Below are 19,776 nucleotides of genomic sequence, written 5' to 3'. Positions count from 1 at the left end.
GTCATGGAGACGCCCCTCCCAGTGACGTCGGCAGCCGCGCTCTGATTGGCTGATTTCTTTTCCGGGTGCCGTTGTTCCTTCTAAAAGGCTGGCTGGTTTGTACGTGCGTGTGTGTGTGTGTGTGTGTTTACCTCACACGAGCGGCTGGGACGGTTTAAACCGGTATAATCCGACCGCACTCCGACGTCATCAATGTGTTCCTTTCGCTTAGCTGACTAGCCGTTAGCTTGCTAATAGGAACAGATTGTAAACTAAAACACAGCAGGATTTTTTTTGTTTTTGGAAAAAAAAAAATGAACGCAGAATTCTCACAGAAAGTGTTTACATTTTTGCTAATCTATTTGGAGCTAATTATTTTTTACAGTCACTATTATAAAAATGGATTCCCTGAGTGTGTCTGCTTCATGTTCTACTGCATATGTTTAAAGCATGTAAAATAAACTAAAAATAAAGCTATTACATCATAAAAATGCGTCAGGATCATTTACAGTAACATCTACCCTTCCCTTTTAGAAGATTCTCATTTCACATGTATTCAGGATCACCTCCTGACCACATCCTTAAATGTTTTGCACACAATCCTGCTTCATGATACCATAACTGACTTCATTCATCTGCTCCTCCCTGCAATCACATCCTACTGCCAGACTGTATGTACTAGACTGTATGTATTGTTTACTATTCAGGATCAGAGTGTACAAGGAATTTGACTCTTATTGTGTTTACAGACATTACACATCACAATACAAAAACAAAGACAAGGACATATACAACAAAAGGTTACAAGGGGGGGAAAGGGTAATTCAGTTCAATAGCAATAGTTCATTACACTGATACCGTTACTACACTTACTACAGGCTGTCAAACAGTCTCTGTGTCACCATAGCAACAGTGTATTTTCTTTAATGGAGCAAAGATAAGCAAAGTATTTGACCATATTGTGTCCGAAATGTCAGTCACACCATATGAATTTATGTTTTATAGAACCGTTGTATAAAAGCAATATCATACCCACACTCGCACTGTTGTAGTGAAAATCAGCACGGCTGTTATTACCTGTGGCTCCGTAACTACAGCCGAATCACAACCATACTAATATTCAGGACAACAGCAGTCTTGCTCGTGTGATATTGCTCAACTGAACACAAACACACCGCTGTCAGTGACACATTCATCCTGTTCGTGAAGTAATTAAGTGTTCATAAATCTGATTGCCCATGGGAAAAAAAGCTTTTCCAATGTCTGGTGGTTTTGACGCACACTAATCTCAAACGCCATCTTATATATTCTGTCCTGTCCTGTTATGTAAGTGCCAAATCTAATCAGGTCTAATGTGAGTGTACTTCAGATATCACACAAACACAGCACCGCCTGATAACATTTGTAGTAGTTAGCTGGAGCTCATATCCTGAGATAAGTGTGCTACAGAAGTGACTTGTTGTCTTTATGATAGTGCCGATTGGCCAGAGTCTAAAAAAACAAAATCTTATCTTACACTTATCTTCTGGAAGTGAATTCTGTAGGAAGTTCTTCAGGAACAGGTAGGTTTGTTCCATCCATCCATCCATCTTCTATACCGTTTGCTCCTTTTCAGGGTCACGGGGAACCTGGAGCCTATCCCAGGGAGCATGGGGCACAAGGCGGGGTGCACCCTGGACAGAGTGCCAGTCCATCGCAGGGCACAATCACATACACACTCACACACCCATTCACACACTACGGACACTTTAGACATGCCAATCAGCCTACCATGCATGTATTTGGACTAGGGGAGGAAACCGGAGTACCCGGAGGAAACCCCCGCAGCACGGGGAGAACATGCAAACTCCACACACACAGGGCCCCGGTGGGAATCGAACCCCCGACAGGTAGGTTTGTTATTATTATTTAAAAAAAAAAAAAAACATTCTGAGTGAAACCCATTAGTATTTTTTTAATGCTACTCATTGTCTCATTTTGTCTAATTTCCATATTTACAATTTGTTTTTAATGAAAATTCTAAAACATCGAATGAAATGTGGTCAAGGACTCGACACTGTAAGAAAGGTTCGTTAGGTTTTTAGGTTGTTTTTTAATATCTTGAGTAGTGAGTAGTTTATTCAAGAAACTAGACGTAATATATAAACATGTAAACAGTGTTCCTAATAATTCAACACAACACAATTTTTTAAACTGTAATGTGTAAAAAACGGTTTGTTTTTACAACTTAAAAATGACATTTTGAGTTTAAAATCTATTTCTAAATCTAAATCTATTTCTATTTCTGTTATTTATTAAGGTCATATTTAATAAACGTTGTTTTTTTGTTGTTGTTGTTGTTTTTTCTTGTATTCCACCTAAACTGCAGAATGATCTAGAATGCAGAGTCCAGAGAGGCAGCACACTGAGGTGTTTGTTTGGGACGCAGCCATTGTTATGGAGGGATTCCGGGGCGGACTGACCGACACTCACGCGACCCAAACCGGGCAGGGGGCGTGCCAGGGCTGCCGGGAAACACTTGGATGGAGCACAAGAAAGAAGCTGTGGCTCTGATTTCACACACACACACACACACACACACACACACACACACACACACACACACACATGACCTCATGTTTTATTTCAGCTAAAAATCTCCATTATCTCAGTGGCTACAGCCTTCCGTTTCCTAACACCATGACAGGACAAGTGCTGCAGGCACGAGCCATGGAAACTAGAGATGCTTTTATATGTTTATTTTCTAAATATTTATTTATTTATTTAAATATGTATGGTCGTTTAAAATAATGTCCACCACTTCTTTAAGGTGACAACTCTGGAGTTTGTCGTGTATCGTTTTAATTAAATCGGACGAGATAAAAATAACCACAGGGGCACAGTTTTGCCGCAATGGCGCCCCTCCGGAAACACCAAATATGGTCACAAAGGCGCCGCGCTCTGACTGGCACACAACGCGCGCTGCGTTCCGATTGGCTGCCGCGCGCCGCGCCTCGTGATTGGCTCGCGTGCGTCTTGTTGCTGCAGCACTTGTGCTTCTCCATCATGCAGTGTGCAGAAAAAAATTATATATTAATATAACAATTCGTATTTCTTACCCTGAGCCAATTCACAAATAAATCAAAGCACCAAAATGAATAACATCTATATTTTTATGATTTTTAAACAATAATAATAATAATAATAATAATAATAATAATAATAATAATAATAATAATAATAATTTTGTGATTAATATAAATGTTTAAGGCACCCATAATTGTCATGCATTGCAAAAAATAAATATTATTATGAGTGCATCATGAAAGTAAAATTCTGAATATATCACTAACTGAAATATTTAGCCTAGGTAGTAGGCTATGAATGCCTGGATGTCTGTTGTTGTTTTTTTGTTTTTTTTTTGTTTTGTTTTGTTTTTTACAATTCACATGCATGTAAAAAATAAAACATTAAATAAATGAAGATGCCTGGCATTGCTGTACTGCTTCTAAGGTGTCTTTACAAATAAAAGCGAGCTACCGATAAACACATTCTAAAGACAGATGTGCTTATTCTTATTATTATTATAAATACACCCAAACACACACAAACACACTCGCACCTTTGTATTATTAGATTGTGCATCACATGCACAGCATGCAAGTGCAAAAAAAAAAAAGAAAGAAAAAAAAAGAAAGAAAGAAAGAAGGGAAAGCGCTATGATATTTCCACACCTCGACCCCCTGCTCCCCCATGAGCGCAGGGTGGTACAGTCCGGTCTCACAGATTTCATTCATAAAATTGTCGCTTCACTACAGAAGCGCAGGAGCGCCGGAGCTGTGCGGATTAGTGCACTGGTGAATTACAGCAAAAACCTTTTTAGAACATAAAAAAAACAAACAAACCATATATATAGATATATAACCACGACATCTATTATCAGCACACGTGGTGCAGTTGATAGTGTAGAATCAGTGTTGCAGGATTTTACTGATTTGATTGCATTTGTTGTTATTATAATAAGAAGATGCCTAAAACCGGGTCCTCGTCTCGCGGCCAGCTGTCTGCCAAGGAGGCGCACGCGCAGGTACACGTGACGTAAATGATTATTATTATTATTATTATTATCATTATATATATATATTTATATATATATATTATTTATATATATTATTTTTTAAATTGATTGATTGATTGCATCATGTCATTAAGCAGATGTGAGTTTAGCATCTGGAGACAAAGGACAGGGAAACATGGATGCTATGTATTTATCATGTATCTGATGCATGATTAGTGTCATTCATCAGTGATGACGTTAAAGTCATGATTTATCTGATATTAACTTGATACACGTGAGGTTTTTTCATTAAAATATCGATTATAAAAAGGAAACGTTAATTAGCAGGTTGATGGACAGGTATTGATGATTAATTATTCATTTGTAACGATGTAATACTCATTAATAAATCATTATTAATTGAAGCTTGGTATAGCAGGATGAACATGCTAATTGTGGTATGTGTGCGTGTGTGTGTGTGTGTCAGAGCTCTGACGACGGTCCCTTCGTCCCCACGGTCACTGCCATCGCCACGGCGCCTGATCTGAAGTGGATGGTCTTGTCCACTGACATTTCATCAGTCGGTCCCTGCAGCGGAGACAAGCAGAAGAAGACACACACACCTCAGAAGAAAGCACATACACCTCAGAAGAAGACACACACCCATCAGCTGAAGCGAGAACCCGAGACGGGTCACGGGTTCTCGGTGGGCCGGAGGAAAGCACAGAAAGAGCAGGTAAAGACCAGGTTTATTCAGGTGTGGAGATCCTTTCTCACATACAAACCAAACAACATCCCATAATACTCATACACCGCTTCCTTGTGAACCCTCGCACCCTCCATGTTCCTATCTCTCTCTCTCTCTCTGTCTCTCTCTCTACTCATCCCACAGAGCAGAGAACGTTGTTAGAACATTCAGTAGGTAGGCTATTCAATAGATTCTCATACGGTTCCTAAAATAACGTTCCTGCAATGTTCTAAAAACCTCTGCTGTGACAGGTTAAGGGTTTGCTTCACAATGTCGCTATTGAAATGCTAGTGTAAGTGTTCCGATAACTAAGATCATCAGTAAATGCTACATAAAAACATTCTGACATCATCCAGAGAAAACGTTCTGCTAACCTAAAACTGTTAGCTGGGATGTTGCAGATAGACAGGAAGCTAATAATGTTTTAGATAATTATATACTCAGAGATTTATATACAGAGAGACAGGTGTGCAGAGGTACAAGCAGACAAATGACAGACAGCTGTAGAGACAGACAGAATTGCAAACACACACACACACACACACACACACACACACACATACAGAGAGACAGATGTACAGACAGAAAGGGAAGCCCTCTGTTGTAACATTCTGCACAGAACCTTTAAGAGGAATAGTACAAAGAACCCTTTAAGGTACTAAAGACTCACATTGTAAGATTTCAAAGAATTCTTGTCTGATTTTGACACACAGCTGTCTCCAGAGGAGGAGGAGAGGAGGAGACTCCGGAGAGAGAGAAACAAACTCGCAGCCGCAAAGTGCAGAAACCGCCGACGCCAACTGACCGACAGTCTGCAGGCCGTGAGTCTCTCTGTCTGTCTGTCTGTCTGTCTGTGTGTACATCTGTCTGCATGCATTAAATAATGTGAGACCTTAAACCCGGTGTATCAGTGTCAGTGTGTGTGTGTTATGTTAGTGTGTCTGTGCTGGTTCTGTCAGTGTGTGTTCAGTCAGTGTGTGTTCAGTCAGTGTGTGAAGGTTCTATCAGACAGTCAAGTAGAGCTTCAGTGGTGTATAACGTTTGGTTTCTCAGAGGTTTTGACACAGTGTGTGTGTGTGTGTGTGTGTGTGTGTGTGTGTGTGTGTGTGTGTGTGTGTGTGTGTGTGTGTGTGTGTGTGTGTGTGTGTGTGATGTGCAGGAGACAGACAGTCTGGAGGAGGAGAAAGCTGCTCTGGAGGCTGAGATCAGCGGTCTGATGAAGGAGAAAGAGCAGCTGGAGCTTCTGCTTGTGTCCCACAAACCACACTGCAAAATCCCCACTGAGATGGAGGGAGAGGAGAAAAAGGAAGAAGAGAAAGAGGAAAAAGAGGTTTCTGACGAAATAACTCAGAAAAAGTCTCCAGTTCTCCACGTCACATCAACCTTGGTATTTAGATTTCTATTTTTATAAACATAGAGACATGAATGGTGAATGGGGAGGGAGGAGTTATATGATAGGGGAGGAGTTATATGGTGGGGAGGAGTTAGAAAAGTTGATATCTCAGCACGTATTTAGGGGAATTTATCTAATATTTCTCATTATGGAATTTTAAAAAAAGAATATTAAGCCTATTTTTTATATGTTTACTAATTGCAAGTGTGAAATGAATTATCTATTAGCAGATAATTATTTTGTTTCTAGAAATAAATGCTTGAAACAACATCATCCACCAATGGAATAAAACCCAACCTTCATACGGGAATTTAGCAAATAAAATTTTTAAATAGATTCAATAATCTGCACTTATTTTAAAATCATTTCAGAATGAAATGATTGAATTTTTTTCCACAAAATGTCATTCAATTAGTCTGGAAAAATCCAGAAACTTGTTTATAAAGAAAAAGAAAGTTCACTTTACTGTTAAAAAAAAAAAACACACAAAGCAGTCAGACAGCTAATAGATGACTAAACAGCCGAAGAAATTAATTTACATGACATTGAAATGAAATATTAAGTAAATCCACCAAGAGTCTAAACTCTGATTTACAGTTTTATTTCCCTACCATGAAGAACCCTGGCTATAACGGTATAACCGTCACACTAAAAGTTCTCACACTGTTCTCTCTCTTTTTTTCAGACCTCTTCTGTGACTCTAGAGAAGATGGCTGCCTCTCCTGTTCCTGTCCACCAGGAGCCCGTGATCTCAGGAGATTCGGACGTGCTGCTGTGCTCCAGCGCCGAGTTGGAGCCCTACATCGACATCAAGGATGTGGCCATGGAGGAGCTTGGATCCAAAATAGAGTATGATGACGATGACATGGACCTGCTGGTGCCCGACATCGACCTGAGCGCCTCGCTGGGCCTGAGCGAGTGGGAGACGCTCTACATGAGCATGGGAGGAAGTCTGGAACCACTGACATTCGATTTCAATCAGGCCGAGGAGTGCGAGGGAGGGAAAATGAAACCTGCAGCTGAAAACTCCACCCTGCTGACTTTATGAAGATCTGAGCTGAAGAAGAGACGAAATTTATATACAGCATTACAGAAGATTCATTTATTTCTCTAATCTCCAATCTTATTCAACCCACTCTCCAGCCAAACATACTAACTCCATCTGAAATACCCTAATCTCCGCCCAAAACATCCTAATCTCGACAAAAATACCACAGATCCCACCCAAAATACCTTCATCTCCACCCAAAATATCCTAATCTTAACAAAAATACCACAGATCTCACCCAAAATACTCTCATTTACAATGTAAATGTAAAATCTAATTTCCTCCCAAAATAATCACGCAACTACTCTAAGCTCCACCTAAATATCATAATCTCTACCAAAATTACCCTAATATCAGCTAAAATGCCCTAATCTATACTCAAATACCACAGGGTCCTCCCAAAATACCATGTTTACCAGCCCAAATACTTGTTATCATGACCAAGTCCACCAAACCTACCCTAACCTCCACCTAATTTGTAATCTCTGTAATCTATACTAATATGGCCTAATCTCCACCTAATTTACTGTAAAATCCACAAAAGTGGCCTACAAGCTAACCAAAATGTGCTAATAAATTGCCAAACTACCCTAATCTCTACCCATGTACTATAATCTGCAAAAAAAATACTTTGAAATCCACCCAAAATTACTGCAATTTACAAACAAAAAATCCTTATCTGCACCCAAAATACCTCAATCTCCAACAACAAAACCACCCAAATGTGGTTAAACCAAAATGCCATACTTTCCACCATTTTAGCATAATGTACACTTAAAATCCAATCTAATAACATTAACTACACTAATCTACAACCTGAAGTACCGTATTTCCACCTTAAATAGTCTTAATCATCCCACATTCACTTATACCTCATGCAAATGCCCTAATCCCCACCCATAGGAAACCAAAATACCAACATCTCCACTTCAAATGACATAATTTACCGTAATCACTAGTCCATTGGTCTTACAGCCAAAATGCCACACCGGTCCGGTTTTGAATCTAATCTCCACCTGAATTCTCAGACCAAATCGGATTTTAGAGAAAGGTGGAGGCTCAGCACTTCTGGTGTCTGAAATTGTGTCCTGGCGTCTTGCCTATTTTGGGCCTCAGAGCTTTTATCTATTATTATTACATGTCATTAGCTGAACCTCTGACTCAGTTTTTTTTTTCTAAAAAATAAATAATGAATAATAAACAGAATTAACATAATTATTAATAGACAAACACATGAACAGTGATGTGTCGATGCATGGCTGTCTTGATGTGATGCACTTTTAGAAATTTTACCGTGGAGGTCATTGAACTCTAAAACACTGTTTTGTCTGTGTAAAGTGAATAATATCAAAGAGCTATTCAATGTTTTTTTTTTTTTTTATTTTAAGATGAAAAAAAAAAACCTCAGAAATGTTACTTCAGAGAAAGCAGTTTATATGTCGACGTTACTGATGGTGTAGCATTTGGTGAAGAAGGTTTTCATGAGATGTGTTTTGTAAGAGCATTTCTTCCAGATCGTGATGTATGAAATTTATCGTAAATGAGGCTCGTTTATGCACTTTTGTACTACGTCACTTTCCATCCACGTTGGTGTTGATCTCATGCTTTAACATACACCAGGGTTGATGATATAACTGGTATAACGATACGTATTGTTGTACGCGATGTGAAATTAGGTATCGTCAGGAAATTTTGAATATTGTGATGTCAAAAATATCATGTTCCTGGCCTTCGAAGATGCATTGCATGATAATGACCCAATAATCCATTAGTGTATTGGAGGGAGAAAAAAAAGGATTTAGTCTTAGTGGTCATTCATTGGGGAATGAAAAGCACAATATCACAAAATGTCATATTCTTGCTAATCCATGTGTAACAGTGTGAAACTGTTCTTTTTCACAGTATTATGAATATTGTGATGGATATCTTTATCGTCAGAAAGTTGTACCTGGATGTGTTGTTTGTAATTTAAGTGTGTTGTTGTTCTCATGTGCCATAACTCAGTATACTTTTTGGTTTTATATTTTTATTACCTCAATTTATGCCATGTTTACAGATGTGCAAAAATAAAATAAATAAATACATATAATAATAATAATAATGAGTAATAAGGAGTGAATTTGATGGTGGAAATGACTTTAAGACAAAATAGCTAAATGTGTGTATAATATTAGCATGTATATAATGTTAGCATGGTGCCATCTCCAGCACTAGCACTAATACATTATATATATTTTGTGTTTGTTTGTTTGTTTACAGATCAGCGTATTATCTACTCGGGGACTAAATATGACTTTTAACGAAGACTCTGTTGAGTAGAATTCATTATTTTCTCCACAATCCGACTCCATTTGCAGCCTCACCACAGCCCACAAGCTACACGGAAGCTCTACGTGTGCGCGTGCGCGTGCGTGGAGGAAGGCGGGCGTGCGTCTGACGTAAAAAAAAAACAAACAAAAAAAACCGCTGCGTCACCACGTATACGCGCGACGCTCGTTCTCATCGCTGCACTTTCCTTCTTTTCTTCTTCCGTGGCCATATATAGAAGCAGCTCGCTGTTTTGTTGCCATGGTGACACGGGGGGGAGGGGTGGGGGTGCTGTGACAGGTTCTTCCGGTAAATTTTTTTTTAAAAATACAACAGCAGCAAAACCGAGAATCTTTCTCTGCGAAACTCAACGCTTTTGTTTGCAAATTTAAATAAGTTTTGCTTTTTTCCCCCTTTAAGATTTAAAATGTATGTTTTATATTACTGAATTATATAATATACAGTTCATCTGAGAAATAGCACGTAGGAAAAGAGAACGTAAAGAAAAAGTAAGAATTGTGTTGTACAAGCTGCTTCTTTCTGCATACAGAAACACATAAATTAAAACTATGCTTTTATTTATTTATTATTGTGTCAAATAACAAATCACAATGATCATCATCAAAATATAAGATAACATAAAGACCATTAATGTCCAGGTCAAGAATATAACAGAGTCAAAACAAAGCAGGAGGTGTGTTTTATAGAGGTTAATGCACTATAATAAAGTAAAATCCTACACAGGCTAATGCACACAGGCCTTCAGTCCATCACCAAGCTCACATTTATTCAGATTCTCACTGAGAACAATCACTCGTGTGTGTGTGTGTGTGTGTGTGTGTGTGTGTGTGTGTGTGTGTAATGGTGCAATTTGTGACTGAATTGCAAATCCTATGTAATTTACTATATATCTGTACTGATTTGTTTTGTCCATAACTCCGATACTTTCAAACAATCCATCATCATTCGTGATTTAACTTCAGGCCGAGCCCAGTTTCTGTACAAAGTCCCTCGGATATCCATCAGAGGATACTAACTCGTCACAAAAGTGAAAAATTAGATAAATAATAACATCTCATTACACTGTAAAGTATACACTGTAAAGGGATTAAAGTAGCTTATGTTCCTAAAGTTAGCATGTGGCATGATTATAAAGGAAGTCTGTGGATTTTTTTAAATTACACTGACTTATAAACATAATGAACATTATAAACATCACATTGTGTTCACCACTTCACATTACAGACACGGTTTGTGAATATTTTATAGCGTTAAAAAAAAATTCTAACATTTTCCATCTGTATTAATTACAGATTTTTTTTGTTTTTGATTTTTCAATAAGACAACAAGCAGTTACTCATGATCCTACCAAAACGGACATGTGTTTCAGCACTTTTCACACACTTAGTGATTTGACACACCCACTTTACCTTCTGTAGGGTGTGTTAATGATCCGAATCAAGTGTGTGTGTAGTGTGTTGGGTTGTTTCACAATCTTGTTCTACGCAATCACACACTAACACACACACATCAGACCGGACAGTGTGTGTAAATGTGTAAAACTGGACTTTCAGAACTAGACAGAAAAAGCAAACACACTCAGACTTGCATCACTAGTGTGTGAAAAGGACAAGGTCAACACATACACGCGCACGCACACACACATACTGCCACCAACTGACCACATACAGGAACATTACTGATTTTTACTTTCTATACAAGGAAAACTCATGCTATTTTAATGACATGCTGCTGATTATGATATCATTATCATTATTAAAGTTATAAAACCTACATAATTAAAAAACATAAATTAGTGACAGGTGTGTGTGCATGTGTGTACACAGAGCTATGTTTTCTCAATGCTATAATCCACATGGTTATGTGTTCACACCCACCAGTCCGCTCTCTCCTATCACACGACAACGGACAGTCCAGTCCGGGGAGATTGAAGGCTGACACGTGCTTCCTCCTCGACACATGAAGCAAAAAAACCCACATCTTTTCAAATTACTCGTGCTGCATCACAGGGCGGTGTAACACACTCTGCGGGCGGTGTAACGCACTCTGAGGAAAGTGCTATCCGCCGTCTTCAACATACATGACCTCACAGACACCCATGATTGGCCAGTGTCGCCGTGATTGGCAAGGTATAAAGAATATATCTCACCCAGAGTTCACAGCCAGATTTGCTCTCTTGGACTCGCAGCCATGGACGGCATCATCGAGATTGGAACTTGTGTGAGATTATGTAAGTTACATTATATAAACCACTTCACCACACACACACACACACACACACACACACACACACACACACACACACACACACCTGGATGACCATGAGTGTTTGGATGTCGTTGTGTAATAGTGTTGATTAAAAACCGCATCTTTGTGTCATCTTACTGCACATGCAATGAGAGTAGAGAGAGGGATTTACACCGTGAGGATAGAAAATGCAGACAATCTTACTTTTTAAATTGAATTTTATTATTCAGTTTACAGTGTGCAGCTACTGTGGCCTGACCTCACCGAAACCTTCTGTTCACAGGATCTGTTCTGGATAGAACTATGCCGAATGTTATTATAATTCCATTATCATATGGTACTGATAACATTCTTTATACCTGGCAGGTGTGTACTATGTTACATAGATCCAAACAAATAAAAAGTAATGAGTATTTATTTCATTACACAAAAAATGACTGAATTATGTGTTAATTACATGTGAAGTGAGATAACACCTTCGTAACCGCCTGTATTATTATAATATACAATTACTCTATTTATTTTTAACTGACAGACACATGAGGGAACGGAATAACATTCACACACACACACACACACACACTCACACACACACTGGCACACTCGTCACTCGTCATTAATGTCTGAGATCAAAAATGAATCTTTATGTTCACACGTTCCATTGTGATGTTCGGAAAGAAGATCTCTAATAATACTGCAGAGGAAACATTATTCACCCATCTGTCACTGCTGTCACTCTCAGCATCATACATCTACACTCTTAGAAAACTGACAACCCTTAAAGGTTCTTCGGTTGTCCCTCTGTTGGAACCCTGAAAGGACAAGAACCTATTGTGCGTAGAGGTGTGGTGTGTACAGAACCCTCCATTAATATTGGCTCCCTCTGTAAATACGAGCAAAGAAGGCTGTGAAAAATTGTCTTTATTGTTTAACGTTTTGATCTTTTGTTCAAAAAATTCTCAAAAATACTCTGCTCTCTGCAAAATAATGAGCAATAAATTTTGAAATGAATTTACCCAATTAACACACACACTCCTGGGGAGGGGGGGGGGGTTGTCAAGTGTTCTTTAATTGATTATTCAAAAATGAAGGGTTCTTAAATTCTAGCATTGTTTGTATGGTTCTGTTTAGAACCTTTTAGGGTTCCCCTAGAGGTACAACTCGTGAACACTAAAGGATTTTACATTTCTTAAGAGATTATATAATATACGCTCCTACTACAGTTTCTTATATTAGAAAAGCAATGCAATGAAAGTTTGTGTGTGTGTGTGTGTGTGTGTGTGTGTGTGTGTGTGTGTGTGTGTGTAGTAAAGTTATTATTCATAGACATTCCTGTTTAATCGCAGTATTTTTTTTAGCTACAGCTCTATTACAAGACCTGAGCAGACAATTCCAGAAATTACATTAATCTCAGTGACTCAATGGTGTGTGTGTGTGTGTGTGTGTGTGTGTACGAGTGTGATTAATGTCTGTTCATGTTATTTTCAAGACAAATGAAGAGGAAGTTGTCTGGATGTTGTGTGTCTGTGTGTGTGTGTGTGTATTGCCTCAAAAGGTTTAATACAGTAGCTTTTTATTGTAAATGGTGAGGTAAAGATTGGATAGATTGGCCGGCTATTTTTGGCTAATGTTACTGTTTAATAGTTTTGGACATGATAATCTTCCAGCACTAGCTTACTTTGGCAGACTACAGAAATATGAAAGAAAGCAAAACCACTGTAATGTAAAGTGCAATATCTTAACAGTCCATGTTTGTCATAGTGATGGGTTACTTTCCCTTTACTTTAACCACAGAGTCAGTTTCAGAGAGTTGCTGTTAACGTTACCTCAGTGTTTTCACAGGTACTTTTTCATTAATACTGTGGGTTTAGACATACACTTATTTCCAGTGTTGCCCTATTTTGGGTAAAAAAAAAAAAAAAAAAAAAAAAAAAAAAAAAAAAAAAAAAAAAAAAAAACAAGCAAACAGTTGTGTAAGTTTTATTGGAAAAAAGTTTTTTATTTCTTAGCACCTTTCAGCTTTGATTGGATGCGTAAGACATCTGGGTACTTTTTGGCTAACAGTAATTTTTTTTTTTTGCCAATGCTAATTATTTCAGGATTAGTGTACTATTATGGTAAACTAGAGTCGTGTGAATAAAAAGAAATATTCTGAAAATATTTTTACGATCCAGTTAGTGTAGGGATGGTTTCCTTACTTTTCACTTGAACCTCAGCTTCAGTTTCAATCTGAGAGACACTGTTTACATCTCCTCAGTGTTTATCCTCTGACTTTTTGATTCATTCTTAGAAATAGAAGAGAAATCTTTCAAGTGGGGACCTACTAATTGGACAAGAGTTGTGTACCTTTTCGAATTCATTAGTTTTTAGCCTCAAAAGTTCATTATCTGTTAGGATTGATTTGAAACGGTGAGATAAAAACAAGACATTAGCATCCAGGGTTAATGTTTTAATCATTAAACAGTATAATGTGAACTATTTCATCAATCCATGTGTCATAATGCTGGTTTCCTTTAATGTTACTTCAACAGCAGCTTCAGTTTTACAGTGAGATGTTAACACTGTTAATGTTACCTCGGTGTTTATCCAGGTACTTTTGGATTGTGATTTTCAACAGAAAAATCTTTCCAGTGTTGACCTATTTTGGCAAATTGATTTTGCGTAACTTTAATCGAGGAAAAAAAGAAGTTTTTAGTTGTTAGCACACCTCGGTTTTAATTCAGTAAGACATCTTTGAGGTAATTTTGGCTAATAGTTAAGAGTTTTAGAGCATATTAGCAAATCTTGCAGGAGATTGACTTTAATAGCAGCTTTTCTACACTGAGGCAATGCTCCAGAAAGATGCTGTTAACGTTACCTCTGTGTTTATCCTGAGACCTTTTGATTAATATTGTGGTTTTGGACATAGAAATCTTAGAATAGAAAGTGGTGACCTATTAGTCTGGTAAAAACGCTTGTCACATAATGATGGTTTCTTTTCCCTTCAGTTTAACAGCAGCTTCAGTTTCAGATTGAGAGACCCTGTTTATGTTCCCTCAGTGTGAAACTCAGTGTGCGTCAGACATTTTGGTACTTCTATAATATTTGTGTTTCTTCACATCTTACAGCATATAACAGGAAGTAGCCTAGCCTGTGATTTTGTAGCCTATGGAGTTCTCTAGGGTTAGCTAGCTGAAAAGCTGATCAGATCATGAATACCAGTGAGGTAAACACACGTCTGGAAAAGAAAGAAAGAAAGAAAGAAAGAAAGAAAGAAAGGGAAATTAGCATGTCGAGTTAGCACACTTCCATTCTGACAGGATGGGTGAGACATCCGGGTATTTCTGTCTAACGGTCTTCCAGAAGTAGCCTACTGTTTTGACAAAGTGGAGGTGTGTGGAGAGAAAAAAACAAGCACTTCGGTTATCATCAGAAACTTTTATCTGAGTTGTTAAATTACTGTGCGAAAATAAATCAACGAAAAAAGATTCCTTTCGTCAGAGTTGCTGTTGACATTCCTGCGTTTAACAGCACTGACAGACTCTCCTGTGAGGCGGGAAACCCGCGTGGGCAGCGCGCGACGCCGGAGAAAAGGGCTTTCCTCTCAAAACAGAAACCAAGCGCGCGGAATGTTGTTCTGTCTCTGTTTGGTTGCTAAGGGGCGGAGCTTGAGGTGTCCTTTTTTTAGCTCGAGTGTTTGGTTGCTAAGGGGCGGGGCATAGCGGTAAAAATTTAATCCGCACTGCTACTGTGTGGGCGTGCGCGCCTGTGTGTTTGGTTGCTAAGGGGCGGAGTCGAGGGGGGGGTTTCGGTCTGTTTTTTCTTGACGTCACGGGGCAAGACACTTCCGCATTCCGCGTGCTGTACTTAAGCGCGCTGATGCAACAAGACTCGAGATCTTTCAGACAAGGAAGGAGTCGAGAGCGGCGTCGAGAACACGGATTATTATCAACACAAACACGGTGAGTCTCTGCTCTGGTACAGGTTTAAACGCTTTTAATACTACTCAAACAAGAAGTAAACACGGTTTAATGGTTTTTCACAGCGCGGATAGAAAGTATTTAACTGTTAATTCAAGTGTCCTGAACACAAACTAAACAAGTTGTGTAGAATTATTTTAACTTCTATTTTCAGTTAAAATGACTTTTTTTTGCATTTATGTGATGCAATTATATTTATGTTTATATATGAAAGCCATGCACACTGTGTTATCCTCTGACAGTAAACAGGTGTCAGTGTAGCTAACATTAACATGAACTGCATTAACACCTGCAGTGTTGAGCTCCCTTACACTCCTACTGCTCACAGAACACCACAGACCAGACAGGACCGTGTGCGTCTGTAGAACCATATACACCTTGTATAGGTCTTTAGTTATTGTATGTGTGTGAAGTGGTAGAGATGGACAAAAAGTATATTTATTTTATTTTAAAGATATGTTTAAATCATTTTAATCTTAGGATTGTAAGTGCGACTGTTGTGACGTCACAACAATTATGCAGATCACCTTTTATTGCACACAGGACCCAAACTCTCTGGTATTTGTGTTATACTCCTCTGTAAATAACTGTACATGTCTTTGATCATTTGATGTCTACTGAAGCTGGAAGGTTTTATATATATATATATATATATATATATATATATATATATATATATATATATATATATATATATATATATACATATACACACACACATGGAAAACACTGTATAATTAGTGTCAGTAATAAGACTGAACCAAGTGCACTGGACCTGATGTTCTGACAGACAGGTGTGGGGTGTACAGGTACACTGTGATTAGTTTATAGGTTACAGATGGAATTAACTGTGTGTGTAGTGTGTCTACAGATGGGTCACTCAGCTAGAGGCTGTGTGTAAAAATAGAGAGATAGAAAGATAGATGCACAGAAATAAATAAATAAATATGTATGTGTGCATCTAAGTGCACACATACTGAAACAGAAACACACACTGCTAGTGATGTAATTCTGCTTTGTGTGTGTGTGTGTATTGTGTTCAGCTTCAGACTGTGATGAAACTGAATGGTTTCATAATTCTCTCTTTCTCTCTCTGTGTGTGATAGAGTGATGATGCCGACTCTGTCTCCGTTTGCGGGTTTTCCTGCCTCCACGCTGAGCGAGCAGCTCAAACTGGCCGGGATTTTAAGCCTGCAGGCCACCATGACCCCCAGCGAGCTCGCACACCCGGGCAAGAGACCACTCAGCCTTCTGCAGAGCGAGGTACACGTCAGACATTAAGCTATAAAGATTTGTGTCTCAGTTCTCACATTAGTTAAACTCTGCAGTGTGTTTATAAACCTTCAATGTATATATACAATATTGTGTGTGTGTGTGTGTGTGTGTGTGTGTGTGTGTGTGTGTGTGTGTGTGTGTGTATATGTATGTTTAATGCAAGAGCACCACCTAGTGGTCAAATTGTAAAACTGTCTCTGTTTAAGAAGCATGCATAATATACTGTATATTTGCTGCTTGTCAATCAGATGGCTGATGAGGAAGAGCGGAGGAAGAGGAGGAGAGAGAAGAATAAAGTCGCAGCGGCACGTTGTCGCAACAAGAAGAAGGAGAGAACCGACTTCCTCCAGAAAGTGAGTGTATATTAATCACACCACGTTCACCGTTAATACTGCCGAGTTCTGCATTTTGATTGGTCAGAAGGTGTTGATTTAAATTTTCTATAACAGCAGCATGTGTTTTTCATAAGATACTGTAAGAACTTTATCAACCCATTTCCTGTTGGAGTAATAAATGCTGAAGGGTGTCTCACTGCGTCCTTGTGTTTGTGCCTCAGGAGTCGGAGCGGTTGGAGGTAGTAAACACCGAGCTGAAGTCTCAGATCGAGGAACTGAAGCAGGAACGTCAGCGTCTCATCCACATGCTCAACCGCCACCGTCCCACCTGCATCGTCCGCAGGGACAGTGTCCAGTCCCCCGAGAGCGAGAAGAACCCGCTGCTGGAGCACATCTCGGCTTCGTGAGGCGCTCTGGAGACCTGAGGAGGACGGAGTGGAGATTTCACCCTCAAACCAGATCACTTCTTGCGTTTGTGGAATTTCTAGAGACTAGACACTCTCTGGAAGCTAGTAGTTTTGTCCTGAAAAGCAGAAAGTTGCCCAAGTAACACAAAGTCTTGCCTATCAGAGCTGAATAAGTTAGAGACTTTGAGGTGGACATGAGGATATTGGGAGGATTTTTTTTTGTTTGTTTTTTTTTTAAAAAACCTCAAACCAATCTGCTTTCAATTCCAAAATCAGATCCACTTCCTGCTTTTGTGGAGTTCCTGATTAGTTCCTGATTAGTTCCTCACACCGAGACCCACATGAGGCGGAGACGAGACTAAGACGAGCTGGACGTGTGAACTCTTTTTATTTTATTGCTCAATCTCAATCCTTGATTTCTGTTTTGTTTTGCTGACCACTTCTTGATTTTTGAGCATTGACTTCCTGTTGGCATCCTGTGAAACAGGAAGTCACAGAAGTAGCAGTAGGTCTTGCCAGGAAGCATTTAACCGAACAATTATACGATATATTGTTATCGTGGACGTTTCAGAACATCACTACTTTCTCGCGAGGAAGTGAGCGTTCTCGGTCATAAACAAAATGGCTGATTGAACGGTCAGTGCTCGTAACGAGAAGATATTTATTACTGTGGTTCTATTTAGCATGATTTGGGTTGCAGCCACATGCTAGTTAGCATGCTAATCTGAAAACCTTCACTGTGGGTTCTCAGTGTTTGGGTCGCTAACTGATGACGTCCCAGTCACATCACTGCATTAAGGTACAAAACTCTGAACAGCCACCAGATGGCGCCGTTGATGATGCTGTACGCGCGCTGAATATTTTTGTGTTTTGAAAATGAACAGAGGTTAAAAGGTCAGATTTATAATATTTATAATTTGGTTTGTGTTTAAAAATTATACACAAGCAGATTTTTATTTAAAGAGTTAAATTAATATTTATTAAACTCAAAACTTTATAATACAGCAATTTAATAATAATAATAATAATAATAATAATAATGATGATGATGATGATGATGATGATGATGTAACTTCATCACCCCCTGGTGGCAGGAAATGGCATCACGCTCATCAATCCAGTTGAATTCATGCAGAACATTTTAATAAACGACATTATCGCTGCTTTATCATCCTTTAATTCAGTAGAGTGACGCCTCTGTCGTCTCTGATACTGAACTCCGGTGTGTTTACTGTAATATTTGTATTATACATGTATGTTTTTATGTGATGTATCCTGTATTTAGTGATATCAAATGCTACATGAAACACTTTACATTCACTTGATGTGATATTATATTCTACTTTTTTATATTCTACCATGCTGATGTGCGGAGATCTGCTGTGCGGAGTCTCTCACGTCTGTTACACAATGTCTTTTGTTACGTTTTGAGAGTAATACAGAAATACAACAAACTTGTGTGCGGTTGATTGATTTCACACATGCATGAAAGCTTTTTTTTTTTTTTGCATTATTTGATCTAAATAAACTATAAGAGTATATAATGCCCTGCATTCTGTGCTGTATAAACTGAACTGTATTGAACAACAGAATGTAACACGATTACATTATGATTACGATTACATTATTTTTACCCAGGTGAGACGGAACAGTGGAGCGGTTGAGAGTTTTGCTGAAGGACTCGCGACAGTGACTGTGTCACCCACTGAGCCTGCACAACCCTATCGTAACATGGTATAGTAATATATAGTTTAACAATACAATGATACAACAACACTAACAAGAACATTCGATGCAACGGTTCAATTAACCATAACTACTGAGCCACCGAGACCAAAATGTAACCTAATACAACTCAATCTAACACAATACAACATAAAGAATGTAACAAAAAACATGATGTAATATAACGAACACAATGTAACATAAAATACAACATAACGCAATGTAAAATGTAACAAAAACAATGTGTCATGATCATAATAATGTAATGATGTGACATAAAGAACAGTGTAGCATAA

At 38.5% G+C, this 19,776-nt stretch overlaps 2 protein-coding genes across 3 annotated transcripts; both read left to right on the top strand.

Annotated features, from left to right (window-relative positions):
• Positions 1-3,596: 3,596 nt before the first annotated feature.
• Positions 3,597-9,078, top strand: si:ch211-153j24.3 (protein c-Fos). 2 transcript variants are annotated; one of them, XM_017451320.3, is made up of 5 exons: positions 3,597-4,045; positions 4,503-4,751; positions 5,477-5,584; positions 5,923-6,150; positions 6,842-9,078. In XM_017451320.3, the coding sequence occupies exons 1-5, from the start codon at positions 3,986-3,988 to the stop codon at positions 7,202-7,204; spliced, it is 1,008 nt and encodes a 335-aa protein (XP_017306809.1). In that variant the 5' UTR covers positions 3,597-3,985; the 3' UTR covers positions 7,205-9,078. The 2 variants fall into 2 exon arrangements, with proteins under 2 accessions (XP_017306809.1, XP_053542078.1); XM_053686103.1 differs by lacking the exon at positions 5,477-5,584.
• A 6,493-nt stretch (positions 9,079-15,571) lies between these two features.
• Positions 15,572-19,299, top strand: jdp2b (Jun dimerization protein 2b). The gene is made up of 4 exons (XM_017451331.3): positions 15,572-15,720; positions 16,845-17,001; positions 17,262-17,366; positions 17,570-19,299. The coding sequence occupies exons 1-4, from the start codon at positions 15,638-15,640 to the stop codon at positions 17,753-17,755; spliced, it is 531 nt and encodes a 176-aa protein (XP_017306820.1). The 5' UTR covers positions 15,572-15,637; the 3' UTR covers positions 17,756-19,299.
• The last annotated feature ends 477 nt before the right edge of the window (positions 19,300-19,776 follow it).

The sequence above is a fragment of the Ictalurus punctatus genome, chromosome 2 (genome assembly GCF_001660625.3).
Source record: "Ictalurus punctatus breed USDA103 chromosome 2, Coco_2.0, whole genome shotgun sequence".
NCBI lineage: Eukaryota > Metazoa > Chordata > Actinopteri > Siluriformes > Ictaluridae > Ictalurus > Ictalurus punctatus.
The sequence above is the reverse complement of the archived record's forward strand: the minus strand, read 5'-3'. Positions and strand labels throughout refer to the sequence as shown.